Source organism: Gossypium hirsutum, chromosome A11 (assembly GCF_007990345.1).
Source record: "Gossypium hirsutum isolate 1008001.06 chromosome A11, Gossypium_hirsutum_v2.1, whole genome shotgun sequence".
Lineage (NCBI taxonomy): Eukaryota > Viridiplantae > Streptophyta > Magnoliopsida > Malvales > Malvaceae > Gossypium > Gossypium hirsutum.
The window spans coordinates 118912503-118934089 of NC_053434.1; the positions used below are offsets into that span (position 1 = coordinate 118912503).

The following is a 21587-nucleotide window of genomic DNA, read 5'->3' on the forward strand; positions in this document are numbered from 1 at the left end:
TCCACCCATATTTTATTATTATTTTTTTTCGTCCTACTCTTTTTTTTAACTGAAAATGTTTTTTTTAACTGAAATTGTGTCAGATTTGAGGGTGGTGCCGCCTATGCACCACCCTCCATCACTTCTAATAACCCATTTTCGTATATAATCTTAAGGACATCCCATTTTGTTTTTTTTCATATTATTATAGTAAAAAACCCTACTTTCTAACACTAGATCAATTTTCCTTTAAAATATTTAAGTGTAATTAGTATTGATTAATTATGGTATAATGTGTTTAGAATTTTAAATTTTTGAGATTTATTATTTTAGGGAAAGGATTAAATTATGGTTGAGGGTTGAGGTTAATGTTTAAAGCGGTGTAAAATTTAAGATTTACTGTACGTTTGGTTCACTGTAATGGAATAAGGCTGTAACTGAATAGAGCTGTAATCAGTAATTTAATTGTTTAGTTGAATGGAATGGAATAGAACTGTAATAGTATTATTGTATTTGGTTGAATTGAATGATGTTGTAATAGCATAAGGAAAAAACTGAAATGACCAGAATACCCTTAGCAGAATTTTGTTAGGTAGATGATTATTGTTATTGTTATTAAATTTTAATAAGAATTTTATTAAAAATAATTTAATAAAAATAAATATTTTAATCATATTTTAATACAATAGTTATTAAATACAATTTAATAATAGTATTTTTATTATTTAATTCTTGTTAAATGTTTATATAAATATAATTTAATTAATATAATTCATAAAAATAATAAAAATAAAATATCTTGAAATTTGTAATATTATAATTAAATATAATAATTTAATAACATATATTATAAATATATCTAATAGTATAATTAATATAATATTTATACCCAGCCCAAGGCTAGATTGTCTCCCAAAGCTAGAAAAAACAAGAACTTCCCAGACTAATCCCAAAATTGTTGACACTTGAGAACAACAAAATCAAGGGAAAAAATGACCATCAGATTCATTTTTGAGCATCAAACAGAGCTTTCCAAAAATCTCTGCTTCCCCCTATCCTCAACCTCAATCTTGCTTCTTTAATCTGGAGCCTTTACCCATCGTTGATCATCTTCATCTATTTTTTTTCTTTGGAGTACTATTTAGTTCTCTACTTTTTTTCTTTGGTTATTTCTCTCTCTCTCTCTCCCTCCCTCCTTCTATCCCTCTATCTCTCTCCCTCCCTCCCTCCCTCCCTCCCTCCCTCCCTCTCTCTCCCTCTTTCTCTCTCTCTCTCCCTCTTTCTCTCTCTCTCTCCTCCGTTAATATCCCACCATCCATCACAAATTTTTTTTTTCTGATTTGGGTTGTTAATTTTATTTTCTAAATTTCATTACTGGGTTTTAAGTCTAGTGCAGAGATTTTGGATTGTTTTGTTTTGTTGATGCTATGGAGGAGACCTTGTGTTGATGTTGTGAAAACAACATTGTTGGATGAAATCGAAGTTGGGAAAGCATTGAATCGAAGTTTGTTTAATGATTGGGTTCCAGTTTATATTTCTTCTTGATTTTTCTTCCATAAATATAATTCATCCATGAAATTATGGTTAATATGATGTTTTTGAATTAGGGTATTTTTGGAAAAAAAAGTTGGTTGCTATTCGGTTAAAGGCTGGAATGGCTATTCTTTGGTGGTAGCATGGAATGGCTATTCCATGAGAGGCCGGAATGAGGCCGTAATACTACATAGTGGTTTCATTCATTTAGTCAAACCAAACAATGGAGTAGGACTGTTGTGCTGAATAAGGTAGGAATGGAATAGCCATTCATACCAACCAAACGTGCTGTATTTAGGGCTTAAGGTTTAAGTTTTAGATTTTTTTTAAAAAAAAGATTAATTTTATTAAATTTTCTTGGGACCTTAGTTATCTTATATCTTAAGTTTCTACTCATGTTCAAACAGCTCCTTGAATTGCATGTTTTGTCACCATGTTCTACCCTTAATTAATAACCATTCGGACAGACCTTTGGTTAACAGTTTGGATGTGGCTTCAAGATAGCTCAAGTGCAGTATAAAGTTAGTAGTTTTTACTTTGATCTTCATGATGTGGTACACTATCAACAAATGACCCTTAAACCATGCCTTATTTTATCCTTAATGATGTTGATCAAATTTGAAGAGGGAGAGGAGGAAGGATTGACTTTCATCAACTCACACCTTATTCTTATCATTTTACTTGGAAACAAAACTGGTTGTTTTACTTGGATACGAAAGAAGTTATAGGATAGTTATTAAAGATATTCTAAGAGATAAATTCAATTTTTTACTAAGATTTTTAAGGTTATCAAAATATTGTTCTTGTATCAGCCTATAAATAGGCTGGAATTGCTACACATTGTGGTGTGGTTTTTGGAGTGTCTTTTGTAATCAATTTCTTCGTTTTTCACTTGTTATTTTGTGACACTCTTGTTATGTTTTTTTCAGAGATATTATTGATTGTAAGTGAGGTTTTGGGAGAGATTTGTAATAATTTGGGTTCGACTTTAAGGATGCAATTATCTATTGTGAGGGGTTTGACTTTCAGATAAATTGTTATTAAAAATCATTCTCTAAGCAAAACTACGCAAATATAGGCCGCATCCTTTGGAAACCTCTTTAGCCATCAACTGCTATTTTTAGGCTTAAGTTTTATTGTTTTATGGTATTTAGAAATTTATTTAAGAGATTACATATTTATTCATTTATTAAATAGAGTTTGACTATAAATTAAATTGCTAATGTTGAATTTTATATTATTTTTTTAAGGATTCATATATTTTTTAAAACTTTATCATTCAACTACCTATATAAAAAAGGCTTCGCTAATCATATTGGACACAAATAAATAAAATTAAAGTTTTATATTTTATTTTGGGTGAAACAAGTTTCCTTTAAAAGTTGGGTTTTCTTTTTTTGGGTTTGTTAAGTCTTTCAAGGATATTGATCTTGGGTTCCATATCAATGTCGCTCAACCTACTCCACAATTGTGTTACGTGAAGTAGATAGTTTGACAAGTTTCTTCAACCATGTAAGTTTCATACTATTCTCATCACATTCATTTTCCTTCTTATCCAACGCAATACTCAACAATTGATAACATAAAAATTGTAGGTATGTGTTAATATTCAATTATTGTCTACCCCATTGACCCTAGAAAGCCATTTTTAAACCAACATCTTCTAGCACATTATAGTTGCTTTCGTTCATGAAAAAAGTATTTGTTCTTGGCCTCCATCTTTCTAATAAGGTGACAAACAACTCCAACATCATTTCAAATTTTATTATTGTAGATGCCTATGATAAACCATCCCTCCTTAAATTGTCTTGGATATATCTATTCAACTTTGGAAGATTAAATTATGTCGGTCACGAACAATTCAATCCATTTGTTGTTCAAAAATCATAAATTAATAATTACTTTCTTAAAATAAAAAAGAAAATTTCATAATAATAATTTTTAATTGTAACAAAATCCAATAACAACAAAATTAGGACTTTCTTTTTTAGGTGGGAGAGTGTTCAGTTTTTTTAAAATAAGATTTTCAATAAAAATAAAAAAGAATAAATGGGTATTTATAGGAGAGGAAGAAGATCTCAACACCCATGGGTGTGGAGTTACTCAGTATTAAGTAGGTTGGTTGGGTCTACATGCAATAAATATCCGTCAATTTGATTATTTTAGCGTCAACACTCATTAATATTGAGAATTTTGGAATATACTTTGATAATTAAAATACTTCTAACAATTAAGAATACATATTCCTCATAGATTTGAAGCTACATTAGCTTTGACACCCATAAATATTGAAATATATGCTCAAACTAAAATTTATTCTATAAAATAACTTCCCCATACACATATATAAGAATTTTTTTTTTTACATTATTTCAATAAAAAACCATTATTTATTGTATGACTTCTATTAGGAACCGGTATAGATATAGATATAGATATAGATATAGATATAGATATAAGAATGGTGTATATAACACCACATAGACCATATTGAAAGCTAAGATCACATATGACCAATTCATGATCACATATTCAATATTTTAAGTAGAAAGTCCAATACTTAGCTCTTCCTCGGTGAGATGTGGGCCATCAATGGAGTCTTCATCACAATGGTGAATTCATGTTTCTCCTCCAAGCTGATCTCATATCCATCCATGGCTTTCCATTCAAATTTCCAAATCAAATTAGCCACAAAATACTCGAGATGAAGCAAAGCCAAGCCAAGTCCAGGGCATATTCTTCTCCCTACTCCAAATGGCATCATCTTAATCTCCCTACTCCCTGTTATATCAAACACTTCCTCACCAATGAACCTCTCAGGCTTAAATGCCATTGGATCCTCCCACACCTTTGGATCCCACCCAATATCTGCAACCATGAAATTGATCATTCCATTTTTTGGGATCAAGTATCCTCCCAAGACAGTGTCTTCAGTCACACAATGAGGCACCACAAAGTGTGCTGGTGGGTGCCTTCTTAGCCCTTCCAAAATCACTGCTTTCAAATATGGCATCTTTTGCAAATCCTCTTCTTCGATTTCTTCCACATAATCTCCCAGAACACCTTTGATTTCAAGGAACAATCGATCTTGAATATAAGGGTATTTCACCAAATTTGCCATAATCCATTGCAAAGCTGTGGAGGTTGTATCAGTACCAGCATTTATAAACTCAGAGGCCAAGGTGACCATTTCAGCTTCATCAAGTTTCCTTTTCTCCTCTGGTAATTCCAAATCCAACAAAGTATCTACATATGCCAACTCATAATCATCACTTCCCTTGTTACTCAATCTCTCATCTTTAGCTTTCTTTCTTTGTCTTATCAAAGGGATCAATGCATCATCAAGTTCCTTGCGTAGCTGAAACAACTGATCCCACCGCTTACGAAGCAAAATCTTGGTCACTCTAGGCCAAAAGTTAAGCACATTGAATCTCGCAAAACCATTCAACACCCTTCGATGAACAGCACCAATCTCTTCAATCTGTTGTTGACTAAGTTTGTCACCAAAACACATCAAAACCAATAAACAACACATAGCATATTGAAAATGAACCAAAACCTCAACAGATTCTCCACTTTTAGCCTTTTGTTGTAAAACCCCAAAAAGAATCCCCAAAACCCATTTTCGTGCATGAGAATACGACTTTATACGTGACGGATGGAGGATCTCCGAAGTCAAGTTCCGTCGAAAGAGCCGCCATGTAGGGCCATAAGAAGCGGTGCTGATGTTATGTTGGTTGCTGTCCATGATCATGTTAGCAGGGAGAGATTTGGGTCGGTCTGAAAACAAGGAACCGTTTTGGATTAACGCCTGGTGAGCTAGGGAACGATCGAAGACAAAGATGGAAGGAAAAGGACCGACATGGAGAGTGACCATTGGACCAAGTGCTCGGCTGAGGTGACGGAGGCTTTGTTCGTTTTGTAAGAGGGATTTGCGGACCCATAATAAGTTGCTGATGATCGGAAAACTGGAAGGTGATGGAGGAAGAGTGTGACGAACAGTTTTCGAAGAGGAAAAGAAGTTGAAGAAGGCTTTGAAAAGAAGAGAACTGGAGAGTAAGAGAAGGATAAGGAACCAAATTTCCATTTTTTTTTTCGGTGACGAGGAAATGGGAAACTTCCAGCTTGGTTTTTTATAGCGGCGGTCTGTTGCATGTCGTAGGATTTTTGACCCAAATTTCAATGTTGAAAATCACATTTTGCTGAGGGGATTATACAAAAATGTTGAGTATTTTGGGTTGGATTCCGTCTTAGTTAACAACGCCATGCCTAAGGGTTTGAAGCTATCAATAATCGAGTTGTCGTCCATAGCTTGGTCGGTAGTGCAATTCCAACTCCTTTTTATCTCCTTTTTAACTTTTTCCGTAGCCACGTTAACCTCGTATGCGACGCACTAATTAAAAGTAAATTAAAGTATAAATTTTAAATTTTAAATTTTAAATTTGAATATTATAAAAAGATTATAATCAAAAATTACATAAAAAAATTTATACCTAAGACAATCATAAATTGGTATAAAAATAACATGCAAACGGAGTGTAATAGACAAAATGCTAATTTTTCTCGAATTATAATAATAATATAGTTAGAGTATTTCATCTTCAAATAACGGATTTGAACTTGAATTAATTATGTAACTACTACTCATACATTTAATTAATCTTTCAACTTGATTTAAACTTAAAATTTTTTCTTAGCTCTTTTTTTTTGCTTCTTGAACTAGCGAATGTTGAATCTCTCAATTCTACAACACTCAATTACGGTAAATCAGTTTATACATGATAGGATTTAGTTTCCATTTCCTTTTATTTGGATTTAAGCATTAGGTTGTGAGTCTAATACTCTTTAAGTTGATTAATTTAACACTAGCAATTGCATAGCATTTCCTAGTTCAATTCATCATGTTCATACAAAGCAAAGCCAAAAGAGTATGAAAGGTCAACCAAATGGATGAGCCCTCAGCCTTGACTTGCCCACTCCAATTCCATGTAGGTTGCTTGGGGAAACTCAAATCTAGAACAAATTACACTAGGAAACTAAAAAATTACCGGATACTAAATCAACAATATATAGAAGTCCATCTCTAGAGAAGAATTAGGGCTGGTAGGTGATTTCATCTCTAAATGGAAATTTTTTTTATTTATAATCTTTAAAATTTTAAAAATTTTATATTAATAAAGATAAAATTACACATTGATACCCTTAAAATAGACCTGTTTAGCCTGAAGGCCTATTCGAAAAGTGAGAAGGTTTGTGTAAAAATATAGACTCAAAAAATGGGCTTGGGCAAAAAATAAGACTTGTTCAGAAAACAAATCGGTCCTTCAGAAAGACTTTTTTTGCTTGAGCCCGGTTCGGTCCGAATATGCAAAATAAAAAAAAAGTTTGCTGTTTTTTTCTGTTTTCTTGCTCTTTTTTATTATTTTGTTACTATTTTCTTGTTTTTTTTTACTATTTTACTATTATTTCACAATTATGTTGTTATTATTTTGTTACTATTATTTTGTTGTTATTGTATAACTCTTGTTTTATTGCACCTATAGTAGTGTTATTTAAATATACAATTTTTTTAATTTATTTCAATTTGTTGGGAAAATTTATTTTAATATTTTTAGTATTTTTGATGTATTATATATATTTTTCAAAATTTATATAAAAAATAATACGGACAAGCTGGGCTCATTTTTTAGCATTTTTATCCAGGCCGGGCTTAGGTAAAAACTTAAAATGTAATAGCCTGAATTTCAACGATGTCGAAAATAGTGGTTCGAGACCATCAAATCCGAAAAATGAACTCGTAGATTATATTATTTAATATTTACGAGCCAAATGTAGTTTTTAAAAGATTTTTGGAATAGTAAATTATGTTTTATAAAGATTTATTTGGTCAAGAAATTGAGAAAAAGAGGTATCGAGATCTCGATGTTATAAACCGAGCCATAAATATTTTTATAAATATTTACGGAATGTCAATAAGGTAGTATTAAAATTTCTTAAGAAAATTTTGACGTTTGTGTGGTCAATTAAATAAAAAGGATTAAATTGGAAAATGTGTAAAAGTTGCTAAAAGGATTAAATAGCTCAATTGTCAAATGAGGAAGGACCTAAAGTGAAAATAAGCCCAAAGGAGATATTTTGGGCCGCAATAGCTGAGAAAAATCAGGGTGAAATAAGGGCAAAATTGGAAAATTGCCAAAATTAGCTAAATAAAAATGGACCTAAATTGGAATATCTAGAATTCTCTTCATTTCTCTTCATTTCATCAGCTGAAAAACAGCCATGGAAGGGGGTTCAAGCTGGTTTTCATGCTCTAGCTTCATGTAAGTTTAATTCTTGCTTTCTCCTAGAAATTTCTATGTTTTTGGAATTTTACAATTGGATCCAACTTACTATTTCATTAGTTTTTGATTCCATGGCTAATTTTTAAAGTTTTTATGGATGAGTGCTGAAATAATATGATGAATAATCATAGAATTGAAGCTTCACTTTTGGTATATGATGATTTTATCAAGTAAAATTGATGGAAATTCATTTTAGGACCTAATTAAGAAAGAGTTTGGAATTAATGTCTAATGCTAAAGTTCTGATTTTTAGGGGTTATGAAGAAGTTTAAAATGATAGACTAAAGTATTAATTGAGAAAAATTAGCTCAATTGAGGGGTTAATTGAGCAAGGACTGAATTGTATAAAATGTGAAATTTGGGGCAAAATAGAAATCAACATTTTTCACTAAAACTGTTTTGGACAGCAGCAGTAGTGTAACTTTTAAAAATCACCAAAAATTGTATAAATCTAATTATAGGATGAATCAAATATGAAATTAAAGCTTATTGAGTCTAGTTTCTTATAAAAGAAACGATGTAAGCAATGGAGTTGTGAATCATGAGATATAATAAATTTTATGAGACAAGGTCAGAATAATTTCGGGTTCCCCTGTTTTGACTTTGGAAAATCATAAAAAAATTAGAGAAAAATAATTAGGGGCTTAAATTTATATGTTTAGAATCCTTAATGAGCCTATTTTCCATAGAAACAAACGAAAACATCATTTGAATCTTGTACAAGGATATAATTAATTTTTAGTGAAGAAGAGTCGAAACTGTTAGACAACAGAACAGGGGTAACTTTAAAGAATAAACTGTACTTATTGACTGAACCAAAAATTCTGAAAATTTTATGGTATGAAGATATATGAGTCTAGTTTCAGGAAAAATTATCAGACCTTAATATAGAGTTATATAGCTCCAAATATAAATAATTTAGTGACTATGACACAGATGGACAGCTTGAATATTCATAAAAGTAAATAATAAAGATTATAGATAATGTTACTTACAAGTGTGTTATATACATTAAGGATGTGGAATGGAGAGGAGGAGCAGGAAAATATATATGAATATCCAGCTAGCATGGCTAATTTGCATGTTTTAGGCTTAAGGACTGAATTGAATAAAAGTAAAACTTTAGGGGTAATTTTGTAAAAATGTCAAAAATGACCAAATTGAAGGGAATGAATTTTTTTATTATCTATAATAAATTGAATGAAATTTTCAATTTAAGATAGGATGAAAATTGGGAAAATGATAAATTACCAAAATGCCCCTTGTAGAACCCATATTTTGCCCGGGCCTTAAAATAAATAAACCAAATTTTGAAAAAAAAATAAAGAAAAAAATCAAAATGCCCATTAAAAGTCCATTTACAAACAAAGATACCAACCCAATTACAACCCAAAAATTAAAACCTAAAAGAAGCCCAAAAGCTTAGAAACCTTAGCCCACAACCTATTTTCAGAAATTAGAAACCCTAGCCGCAAGCCTCAACCACCCACTTCCAACCACTACCAAGTGGCACATGCCTCCACCACCGTTTGCCTGTCATACAAGAAGAAGAAAAGATAGCAAATATATATAATAAAGTTTGTAAATGGCTATAAAAGCCATACTAGAACCGATTTTAAAGGAAGGGAGGGATCGATGGTATTTTGAGGAAGAATCGATTGATTTTTGGAGAGAAGAGATTGTATTAAGGGGGGTTGTATTACAGAGATTTTCGGGAGAAATCAAAAGGAGAAAACAAGTTCAAAAGGTGTTTGTCCTTATTTTTATTTTTGATCTTCTTTCTATTCGTTCATTTTATCTATTTTACAAATATTTTAACACAAAAAAAAACTTGAAAAATAAAAAAAAAAAGGAAAAGAGGGAAGGAACTTACCGGTGTTCGGTTTTCCAACATTGTGGACGACCGAGGAAGCCACCGCCAAGGATCGGTGGCCGGAATCCGAATGGATTCTTGAGTTTTATGGTGTTTCTCATTAATTTTTGAAGGTTTTTGGGTTGTTTTAACCCCAAATCCGGGCTCTACTCGAGAAGAGAAGCGAAAAAGGGCCTCGGAAAATTTTTTGCCCATCGTGGACGGCGGCGCCGCCGTCGGTGGTCGGTGACCGGCATGACGATTGATGGCCGGTCCGATAACCGGAAGAGGGGAAGGGTTGAGAAAGTTGAGAGCCTTCTCTTTATTTTGAAAAATTAATGTAGGGTGGTAAGGTGGTGTTTTAACTCTCTTTTTTGTTGTTTTTTTTCTTAAAAAAGAAAGGATTTTTTTTATGATAAAAAAAAAGAAAATAAAGTATGGTTTTAATTAATAATAAAAACAAAATAGTATGGGGGAATGGTTTTAATTAATAATAAAAACAAAATAGTATGGGGGAATAGTTTTAATTAATAATAAAACAAAATAGTATGGGGGAATAGTTTTAATTAATAATAAAACAAAGTAGCATGGGGAAGTGGAATCAACTTTTTTGCTTGGGACCATGCATGTTACCTTTAATTGGGTAATTTTCGCAATTAGTCCCCTCCTTTGTGCTAGCCTTCAATCGGGCCATATTTAAGTTTTATATTATTTTAAATTGGCCCTGCAGTCTGTGTGCTATTTCAATTTGCCCCCTTTGCGTGGTATTTTAAGATTTGGGGCATTTTTAATTTTAGATCTCGGACATTTATACGCAATTAATTTTAGCCCAAAATTCTGTTTTAATAATTTGTTTTACTTGTAAGTTATCTCTTGGATTTTGTTTCTTCTCTCAATTAAGTTTCAGTTATTCTTTTTAGAATAAACATGTTTCTACATATTATTTTGATTTCATACTTTTGTAATTATTATTTTTCTCTTTTCTTTTTTTTTTCACGTGCATACCTGTTTATATGAAATACATTTATATTATCATTACTACTATATGTATATATTTATAATATTACTAATAGTTTATTTTTTACATTATTATGTATATACCATATAAATATTTTAATATTATATTATATATACATTATATATATATATATATATATATCTTTTAATATTGTATTTTTATTGTTTTGCATATGCCCTAATATTATATCGTTTATATATTTTTTTTATTTCCCATATTATCTTACTTTATATATTTTTTAACTATATCGTGTATATGCTACTACTATATATCTATTTATGTAGTACTATTAATAGTTGTTTCTAATATTATGATTATTTCTAATATGTATATATTATGTATTTACCTTCAATATTATATATCGTATATTTCTAATACTATTACGTTATTACTACTATTACACTATTATTATATTTTTACCCATTACTCTTTAAATACACTTATTTTACCTTTTACTCTTCACTCACTATATATGTTGTTTACTTATCTATATATTCACATACATATATATAATTTCACACATCATTCCAAAATTTTTACTTGTATTATTACTATTAATATTATTATTATCTTCACTATACTATCATTATTTAGTCTTATATAATGATTGTTTATTTATTACTAGTTTTTTAATCTCGAATATTTCCTAGCTTATTCGTTATTATCTTTTTATTCGTTTTATTCATTTATTTGTTACCTCGAAATAAGATTTTTTGCAAATAAGGCAATGCTTGGTGTTTGGAAATTTCGAGAAAGCAGTGCCCTAACTTATTGGGTTGCCACTTTTCTCGTTGAATTCGAATAATTAAGTACCCTTCTAAGTTTTTTAGAGGTTTTCTAAATGCAAGCCACTATCTTGGAATTTCAAAGCAATATGTCCTAACTTATTAGATATAGCATTTTGTTGTTTCGAGATAGGAATTTCAAAAAAGGGATAACTTAATGTCAATACTTTGACGCTAGTGAATCCCAATTTTCAAAGTTAAAATATTTTAAAGAGGACTACATCTTAAATTTTTTTTTTCTTTCGACATTAAAGACATTTGATAATCAATTAGGTACCAGTTTTTGGGCGTTACGAGGGTGCTAATCCTTCCTCGTACGTAACTGACTCCCGAACCCGTTCTTTTATTTCGTGGACCAAAACTAATGATTTTAAAACAAAATGTTTTAAAGGTGATCCAATCACACCTAAAAAGATTGGTGGTGACTCCCGTTTTCGTTTTTTAAAATCAATTCCCATTTTCCAAAACTCGATTTGAAAATGGTTTCGACACCCCTTAATCTTGATATTTCTACAATTTCGCCAAGTAAGTTCGTGTAACTTGAATTATATTCTTAAATGCTTGAAATGCATGTTTTTATATGAATATGATTTGAATGTTCATTATATGGAAATTTATGAAACATTGATATATATAAAAAAAGGGAAAAAATCCCGGTTGAATGGAAGGAAAATTCGATGGATCTCTGAAAAGGAATTGACGGTAAAAAGGATCTAGCCCGGACGGGTGATCCTATCCTGATATAGCCCTCCCGAAGAATATGTGGAAAATGGATTTAGCCCGGACGGGTAATCCGAATTAGGGTCTGAATTTAGCCTGGACTGGTAATTCAGATCCAAGCTCATTAGAGTAATTGTCGTTGCAGGGGATTTAGCCTGGACTGGTAATCCCGACAATACTCTATGAGTTTATATTACAGGGGATTTAGCCTGGACTGGTAATCCCACTGTAAGGATGAGGTTCGCGGGAGTGTGCTCTCTGATATGGAATATGTAAGACCATGGTTGAAAGATACCATGGCAACCTGATATGAAATGTGTAAGACCATGGTTGAAAGATACCATGGCAACCTGATATGAAATGTGTAAGACCATGGTTGAAAGATACCATGACAACGTGATATGAAATGAATAAGACCATGGTTGAAAGATACCATGGCAACCTGATATGAAATGAGTAAGACCATGGTTGAAAGATACCATGGCAACGTGATATGAAATGTATAAGACCATGGTTGAAAGATACCATGGCAACATGATATGAAATGAATAAGACCATGGTTGAAAGATACCATGGCAACCTGACATGAAATGAGTAAGACCATGGTTGAAAGATACCATGGCAACCTGACATGAAATGAGTAAGACCATGGTTGAAAGATACCATGGCAACATGACGGGAAAATGAATAAGACCATGGTTGAAAGATACCATGGCAACATGACAGAAAACGAGTAAAACCATAGTTGAAAGATACTATGACATCATGTCGAAGATAAATAAGATCGAGGAAGAGAAACGCCAAGATATCTATTGAACAATCGATATTCAGGTAATATGTATCAGATGGAATGGTTATATGAAATGGTTGTGTGAAATGTTTACAGGAATTGGTCATATGGAAATATATGTACAAAATAGTTGTATGAAATAATTAAGAAGATAGATAAATAAAATAAGTATAGGTACATGGAATTTAATTTATGTTAAGTTTAATACGAACTATTACCGAAATAAATATATACAAGATATAAGAAAATGATGGTGCATGAAATATTGATATAACGAAATGAATGATATATGGTTATGAATAAACAGTAAGAGAATAATATATTTTGTGACATGTACATATATAATCATCTTTGATATGTTGATACAAGGAAATTATGTAAGTTGAGACTATTATTAAACTCAAGTGTGATATGTTGAGAAAATAGGTATATCAATGTTGAATTTATATGAAATATGTGCAAGTATACTAACAATGTTGTTGTTTGACGCTTAGACAAGTGCCAAGCTATTGATTGAATGGTAACATGTTTAATTATAAGGAGCATTGAAATGGTAAGTACTTAGATGAAATATAATTTAAGATATTGCGAAATTTTTTTTTATGATCTCGATTTTATTCCAGTTGGTTTCTAATGTATGTTTTGGGCTTCGAGGGCCCAATAGAGAGACGTTATGATTATTTCAAAATATGAATAATAAATGACTTAAAATTATCTGAAAATGTTCAGTAAACTCTGGTAATGCCTCGTACCCTATTCCGGAAATGAATACGGGTAGGGGGTGTTACATAAAAACTATTTTTCAAGCCTGACCCTAGCAAACAGACATAAAATTTTGATTGAATTTAACCCCAAATCAACTCAACCCGACCCATAAACACCTCTACTGCCCAAATACATCAAATGTAATATAAGTTAAAATTAACATCAATAACTCATTTTATAATTAAATCTAAATCTAATTATTAAAATTATATTAAAACTAATTCAAATGGAGTGGATCCAAATTAAAATTTACCTCATGCAAAGCCGGACTAAATACGGTCTACCGGGTCAAGTGGGGTAACCCGGCCCTGCAATTGCTATACCAAATATTTCTCATGTTCTCTTTCTTGGCCTGCTTTTTCACTTTATGAAGCTTTCATTTCTACTCCACTCTTTTTCTCATCTTCAGATCTCATCTCCTTCCCTAAGGTATGTAATTATATGTTTTTTTCTATTATTATTTTGGGTTTTTGTTTCCATTCAAACAAGAATCGATTGAACCCGTCTCTTCAAATTCCAAAACAAACCATCTGTTTGGTTCCCGAGAAAATGCAAGAAAAAACTATAGTAAAAAAGGATGATAGGGAAAAAAAAGTGCTGAAAGGATGAATAGTATTGTAGTACTACTTATTGAAACCAAAGAAATTTGGGGTTTTTTTGCGAGTGATTTATAGTGTGGAAATCAGTAAAAGAAAGCATTTTGATTTTTCTACAGGTTAACCAATGGCAACAGTTCGAAATCTGAAAATCAAGACATCCACTTGCAAACGAATTCTTAAAGAGCTTCACTCATATGAGAAGGAAGTTGAAAGAGAAGCTGCTAAAACAGCTGACATGAAAGAGAAAGGAGCTGACCCTTGTGACCTAAAGCAACAGGTATTATTATTTTTAATTTACTGCTTTTTTAAAGTTCTTCCCCGCCCCCCTTTTTAATGGTAGAAATTTGCCTGCTGTAGAGGTCTAAGTTTTTAAGAAAGACCCATTTTTTAGATTCCATGTTATTTTTCATGTTTGATCAGTTCACCCTATCTTAATTGAGACTTATTAAGTAGCCTTAGTCGACATCTATTTGAACATTGGTTTATTTATTCGGTCATGTTTGTGTTGGAACATTACTATGTTTGACAATCATAATGTAGATTTTGGAGCTACTTGATGTGAATTGTTTCATATACATATAAATTTTGATCTTCTTGGGCAGGAAAATGTGCTGGCTGAATCAAGGATGATGGTCCCTGATTGTCACAAGCGGCTAGAGGCTTCATTAGCTGACCTTAAAGCAACTTTGGTATTGTACAATAATAGTATTTGATGAAGTTACTTGTCTTACTGAATTCATCACTATTAATGAACTGTGATTTGATTGTTGTTCATTGTTTGTTCTACTAGAGCCTCCTAGATTGCCACAATCCGGTTTTATATGCTAATTACCAACTAGGTCCTGACCACATTTTGTTTGAAAGTTGGGGGATGGAGAATTGTATTCAATAGCATTTCATTAGTTCCTTTTTCAGTATTGAAATTCTTTGTTGCACCAAGGTAGGATGGTCCAGCAATCGGAGCTGGTGCACTAACCATTGTTGAAACTCGAAACATATATTGCCATGGCATATGCAAACAGATTTTAGTTCTTGTGGACTTATGTTCCGAGGGGTTGTTCCAATAGCATATATTGCCATGGCATACACGAACAGATTTACTTGAGAAATGGACGCTTATACATACACTGCCTATAACTGAGTTTGCTGGTAACTTTTAGGGATGACCAACTTCCAAATGCTTTGCACTTGCTCATGGTCATGCCATGTTCATGTTAATTTTTGTTTCATGCCTTGTTTTAGTTGTTTTTTCCCTTGTTGAGGTCATGTCATGTCTAAAATTATCAAGTCTACTTCCTACCCAAATGAAGATCAATTTACTGCATGAATTTTGATGAACTACATATTTGGCTTCAGGCTGAATTGGAGGAAGCGAATGAGAAGGAAGGCCCTGAATTCGAAGATGCTCGCAGCACCATCATCGAAGTTGAAAAGTTGTTTCAAACAACAGAGGCTTAGTGACAGCTTCTTTTAAGTGGCTGTAGTTACCATAAAAAAAATTGACATAGATGGTTATAAGTTCGTATGTTTCTATTTCTAGCTACAACCTGGTAAGATGTCTTTTGGAACTTGGAATCTTGCCTGTTATCTGAAACTGATTCTGCAAATACCAATGTTGTTTTCTTGAGTACTTAATATCTGGTTTTTTCACTTATTTGTGGAAGAAAATGGGAATCCATGCTTGTTTTTATGAGTTTATATGCAAAACTAGGCAACTGGCAGAGCTTATGTGATGAGCATCTTCTGACCCTTTAGAAGTCAGCAAAGCTCAATGCTTCTTAAACAAGATAACCTTTGAAAGTTGAATAATTAGAACCCAATGTGACTACTGGATTCCGGGAGTTCCTTAGACCAAAAATGGAAAAAGCTCAGCAGCTGTACAAAGTCCCCAGCTTGAAGACTGGATAGATTAGATAGGTGTCATTTATAGCTGTACTGACACCATAAACAATATTTTGAACAAACCTAAACCAAAATATCCTATACACAATGCCAAATTATACAGAAATGAAAGCAAATATAGAGCTATACTTTGTTCATGGAAACAAATCACCTTAGTTCTTTGTTCTTTTTTTCATAAAGAATGGCGAGAGCCTTGGGAGCCTCTCCTAAACTTTCTTCGGAAAGGCTTGCATGCCTCGATGCTTAAGTCAACAGCTGCTGCGAGGGCCATGAAGATGGCAGCATCTTCTATGCATGTCACGTGTCGCATGGCCAGTTGCACTAATGGCTTGCTGTTCTTACTTTCCCCTTGGACTCTGCAGCTCATTACAAAGCCACCAGAGATCGGACTTAGTGCTGAAAAGTCTCCACTGCTTTGTGGACTTGGTATTGGAGTTGGTGCCTGCCGCATTAATCTATCGGTGTCGATAAAAAATTCCCCACCCTTTTCAGCACTAATACGTATCTCAGACATGAGAACCTCTGCTCCATCCTGAGCTTCGGACAAGAGGTGAAATCGGCAGCATACGGCGTCTCTGATGCCACGCTCACGCCATGCCTCAAGTTTTCCCCAAGGTAGCCAGCTCTCTGGCCTGACAACATCAGGACGAAGAATCAACCAAGCTCCCGGGTTGGACTTGGCAACCCAATCACAACCTGTTGAGGGCACAAAGGGAGTGGTTATGAAGGCTGCTGCAACAGCCGAGCCGGACAGATCATGTATCTTCACCTTCCATCCTTTCCTCTCTCTTCTACTGGTCTCTATGTCTAAATTGTCAGCAGAACCTGGCCAGTAAGCGTTTAATAGGTCAACCTGTGATGCCCTGCAGTTCAAAACCATGAATACTTTCATTAACAGGTGTCCAGAAAATAACAAAGACCCATTTCTGAGTTCCATGACCCGAAAAGTCACAAGTCACCCTATTTACGGAAATCATTCCATGCAATTTTTTTAGCTAGACGTTCTTGAACATATACACACAAATGAAACAGATGAAGCAACTTGTAACATAACCTGTCTCGACTGAATTTGCAACTGAAAATCGGTTGTTTTACAGAACCTTGAAGCTGTACAATCTGAGGACTTAGCATCGTCACATCTTCAAACTGGAATACATATCTTGGATCAGGATCTAGTTGTACTCTCAAATGAAGTTCTGCTACTGGTTTTCCATTTTCATGCTTGTTTTTACCAATCCCGATCCATCCATTGAAAAGAATAACTGGCTTCCCTTCACCCCATTCAGGACCCACCGCCAACTTGAATGTCCCAATCTGCTGTCTCTTGACTCCGACACCAAAATGCGTCCCCTTTCTCCCCATGAAGACAGTGATCTCCAAATAAGCATGGTGGTTATAGAAACAGCCAGGTGTTAGCAAAGCCTTCAAATCAGACTCCTCTAAATAAAAGCTAGAGGCAATACTGTGAACGTCAGGTGTAACTTCGGAGGAGGACACTAAAGGAATTGTTGTTGTTTGGACAGGGAAACCTCGGAGCCGTATCTCACATGAACATGGGGCAGAGAATGCATGAATTCCAGCTTTTGAAGATTTCAGGGCTGGACCTGGAATCCTCAGACCTAGTGAGCCTATTGACAACCTAATGAAAGCCTGAGGATCCATTATTGTCACAAATATTTCCCCATTGTATAAAAAGCTTTAAGCTCCGACAACTCAATGAACCTGTCATTTCATCAGGCAAGTGAAGATTAGATGCCAAAAACAAACTCAGAAGCATGCTGTAACAAAGATTATTGCTTGCTAGGCGATCTGCAAATGTTGATAACTTGAATTAAGATAACTTTAATCAAACATAAAACGTGAAAGGCGGGCATATAAGCAGTGCAATCGAGTTGCCTAAGCAAGAAATTGCCAGTCGGAGCCAGTGAAGTAATTACAACAGCTTAGTTCTGTGGTTATATGTGTATGACCATATACATTATACTGGCATGTACCATATCTATCCTTTACCCAATATTTCGAACAAGAAAAACAAAAAGCTCTAGTAGTAGTAGGATTTATTGATACCATTCAAAGTTATTTACTGCAATACACAAAGAAAAGGCACCAAACTAAAAGCTTCTTATTTTAGACAAATAAGATTCAAACCCTAAGCAACAGCTAAAAGATCAGCTCGACATTACATCAAAAGCTAAATCATTCTCTTTGCCTTTTTTTCTTTGCCAAAGGTATTCCAAGCCATGATTAATATGATATAACAATTATAGTGAGATAAATGGATCTTCTCAAACGCTGGTTGGATTTCAACCGATTCATAACTGAAAATAGGGAGAGTCATCAAGTTGAAATAGATCGTAAACTATATTCCTGCCATCTATGTCACATTGAAAGCTCAAGCAAAAGTTGAAATTATTGGAAACATCAACAGGACTAAGTTACACAGATTCTAGAACTATTGGACACCTAATTTGCTGCACAGCAGCCGTAAGGACAATGCAACAGGGCTTCTAACTTGAACATATGTACATACATACATCAGCCTAGAAACAGTCATTTTCCTTACTAACATTCCATTCACCATCTATACTCATGAAAATTCATCAAACATATGTACATACATACATACATATATAGAGAGAGAGACTCCAGTGTCTCAAGCTGAAATTTCACTATCCACCTAACAATGCGACAGGGCTTCTTCAATTATCCTTTTGGCTCCTTCAAGGTTCTTTTTTCTAAAACAGCAAATTGACCTCATCTGAACCAAAAGTCACCGTAATTAAGCTTCCGAGGAAAAGTACATATAGTTTACTAAAATCCGACCTTAAAAACAAGAAATATTTTGCTTAGAATTTCCAAATTCTTCCCTTTTAGCATACTTTTCCATTGACAAACTCCCAAATATTTATATAAATATATATATGCCTTTTAACTTTAACTCAAAATGAAAAACTCAACAAGAATTCCCCCTTCAAAAGAAAATCCCACATAAAATTTCAACTTAAAATGGAATTCAACAAAAATATATATATTTGTTAGTTACTTGCAAAGCAATCAAAAACATTGAAACCCAGCTAAAAAATCTGCATCCACCAACTAACAAAAGTCAAACTCACCTAAAATAACCCAAAATTTATATCCAAGTGTTAGCAATAAACACAACACACACAAAATAGAGAGATGGAAATTCTTTAAATTAAAACAAAAAATTAAAAGAAACCCACCTTTGAATGAAGCTTTTTCTTCATACAGAAGTTGAAGGAAACAAATTTCCCAGAAACAAAAACATTAAAAATCCTTCCCTTTTTCAGCTTTTATCCCCCAAGATGAATTCTCTTTTTCTCCTTCCCCACATAAAAAGCCAAGCTTTTTATATAATGTCCAACAATGATTGTGAGTTAAAGAACAATGAATAATAATAAGGAACAAAATCAAAAGGCTTTAAAGGCAAATCTGGGTTTTCACGTAAGAGTCTTTCGCAGATCACGAGGATTAAGAAGCTCGCTTTTCCATTGTTTTTATATCATTTTATTGTTTTTCTTCCATTTCATAAAATCTCTGTCTGTCTTTCTCTTACATTTTTCAGATTTTTTTTTTGTTCTTTTCTCTAATTTATATGTATAGTAACTAAATATTGTAATTATACCCAAAAGGATTTTTTTTTCAATAATTTTCTCGAAATAAACGGCGAACGTTTCTTTGTAAATCATTTTTTAAATAGATTTTTATTTAAAAAATGAAAAGAAAATAAATTATTAGTAAAATAAATGTATTATAAAAAGGAATTTTTGAGGAAAGAGAGGACGTGAATACAGCTGTAATCCGCGGCGGGTTTTGGTTGACACAAAAGTTTTATTATGAATTTTAATTTATTTTCAAAATTAAAATTAAATTATCTCAAAAAAATCAAATAAATTTTTTAATAATTATTCATCTTACATTCTTGTCCAAAAAAAAAATTGGGAACCTGTCAATTGTCTAAATATAAAATTGTTTAATTTATTCCTTTTATTTTCTGTTCAAAATGACTTTTTAGCAGGAAAAATATATATTATCGATCTGATTATAAATTATGATTATATTTAAAAAATTTTAGATAATATTTAGAATTATTTATAGTCTTTTTTTAAATTTATAAATAAAAAATTATACATTTTAGTGCACTCGAAACTACTTTTTTTGTATTGACAGCAGTACCCATGTTAATTAAGCTGGTAATTTTGACTTGTACAAAAATAATATTGGTTATTTATACTAAGCAAAAAATAGAAGATATATTGGAAATGTTTTTTATGAGCAAGGAAATTAGATTGAAAAGAGTTTAAAGTCTTATCCAAGTGGAACGATAATCTTGAAAGGATTAGAAGTTCAACTTTCACTAGAATTTTTTATTATCTTAAACGATAAATTACTGATCAGATTTACTATAAGTAGGAGACTTATTTGTCGATCGATATTTACTTCAAGTAACATTGAACTTAATGAAGGTCGACTTATCCTAGTTTAATTTGGAGATGAAGCTATTTGAAGTCTATTTCTAGGTTATTGATTTCGTTTAGAGAGTAGTGCTTCTTAGCGAGTGTTTTTCTTGAGAATTTGAATATTGATTAAAGTGTATTTAAACACCTTTTACTTAGGTATTTATTAGAAAGTTATTCTTCATTGTATTGTGAGGCTTAGAGGGAGTGATTTTAACAATTTAGATTCGATTTTAAAACTACATTTATCAATTGTTGTAGGCATAGATTGAGTTTAAGTTAGATTAAGTTTAAGTCAATAGTTATTCTGAATAAATTGTTAAATAAAATCATTTTTGAGCGAGCCCTTACTTAAATAAAATTGATGAATCAAAATTGTATTAACAAAATCGATGTGTTGATTCTATTTCTCACTATTTTTTGGCATTAATACTTTGTTTTATTTTCCCATCCTAACTTTTACTCATAGGATTTAAAATTGTTGCATCAAATCACCAAATTAATAAAAAATTGACATATACCATTTATAAATTATAAAAATAAAATTTTATAATATTGTCGTGTCAAATAGATCCATACCATGCATGTAGTGGGGGAAATATATGGATTTTAGATTTATATATCGGTCAAACTTTGATTTTAGCCCAATTAGTATGTTTAAATCAAGATTTAATATTTATACTTTAAATTGACACATTTTGATTTATTTATTTTTACAATATTAAAAATTTATCTAAAGTCAATATTTTTACTGGTAAAAATTGACTAATGTTTTTAAATCGGATTGATAGTCGAATTGGTCAGACTATCGATTCTCTGGTCTAA

At 32.3% G+C, this 21587-nt stretch overlaps 3 protein-coding genes across 4 annotated transcripts; 1 reads left to right on the top strand and 2 right to left on the bottom strand.

The window, feature by feature from the left end:
• Window positions 1–3696: 3696 nt before the first annotated feature.
• On the bottom strand, window positions 3697–5841 carry LOC107962643 (cytochrome P450 89A2). The gene has a single exon (XM_016899105.2). The coding sequence runs from the start codon at window positions 5597–5599 to the stop codon at window positions 4073–4075; it is 1527 nt and encodes a 508-aa protein (XP_016754594.1). The 5' UTR covers window positions 5600–5841; the 3' UTR covers window positions 3697–4072.
• Window positions 5842–14051: 8210 nt separating this feature from the next.
• Window positions 14052–16017, top strand: LOC107962663 (tubulin-folding cofactor A). The gene is made up of 4 exons (XM_016899137.2): window positions 14052–14212; window positions 14499–14659; window positions 14985–15071; window positions 15739–16017. The coding sequence occupies exons 2-4, from the start codon at window positions 14507–14509 to the stop codon at window positions 15838–15840; spliced, it is 342 nt and encodes a 113-aa protein (XP_016754626.1). The 5' UTR covers window positions 14052–14212; window positions 14499–14506; the 3' UTR covers window positions 15841–16017.
• Window positions 16018–16183: 166 nt separating this feature from the next.
• Window positions 16184–20108, bottom strand: LOC107962651 (uncharacterized). Of its 2 annotated transcripts, XM_016899124.2 has the most exons (4): window positions 19509–19911; window positions 18911–19042; window positions 17339–18006; window positions 16184–17147 (listed from the first exon to the last, which is right to left on the bottom strand). In XM_016899124.2, exons 3-4 carry the CDS (start codon window positions 17944–17946, stop codon window positions 16457–16459), a joined length of 1299 nt encoding a protein of 432 aa, XP_016754613.1. In that variant the 5' UTR covers window positions 17947–18006; window positions 18911–19042; window positions 19509–19911; the 3' UTR covers window positions 16184–16456. The 2 variants fall into 2 exon arrangements, with proteins under 2 accessions (XP_016754613.1, XP_016754606.1); XM_016899117.2 differs by lacking the exon at window positions 18911–19042 and having other exon boundaries at window positions 19509–20108.
• Between the last annotated feature and the right edge of the window lie 1479 nt (window positions 20109–21587).

Bases quoted from the DNA above. Each gene is read 5' to 3' on its own strand.
- LOC107962643 (XM_016899105.2), bottom strand. From the start codon at position 5,599: ATGGAAATTTGGTTCCTTATCCTTCTCTTACTCTCCAGTTCTCTTCTT.
- LOC107962663 (XM_016899137.2), top strand. From the start codon at position 14,507: ATGGCAACAGTTCGAAATCTGAAAATCAAGACATCCACTTGCAAACGA. The intron at 14,660-14,984 runs GTATTATTATTT...CTTCTTGGGCAG, and splicing joins CTTGTGACCTAAAGCAACAG to GAAAATGTGCTGGCTGAATC. The intron at 15,072-15,738 runs GTATTGTACAAT...ATTTGGCTTCAG, and splicing joins CTGACCTTAAAGCAACTTTG to GCTGAATTGGAGGAAGCGAA.
- LOC107962651 (XM_016899117.2), bottom strand. From the start codon at position 17,946: ATGGATCCTCAGGCTTTCATTAGGTTGTCAATAGGCTCACTAGGTCTG. The intron at 17,148-17,338 runs GTTATGTTACAA...TTTGAACTGCAG, and splicing joins TGCAAATTCAGTCGAGACAG to GGCATCACAGGTTGACCTAT.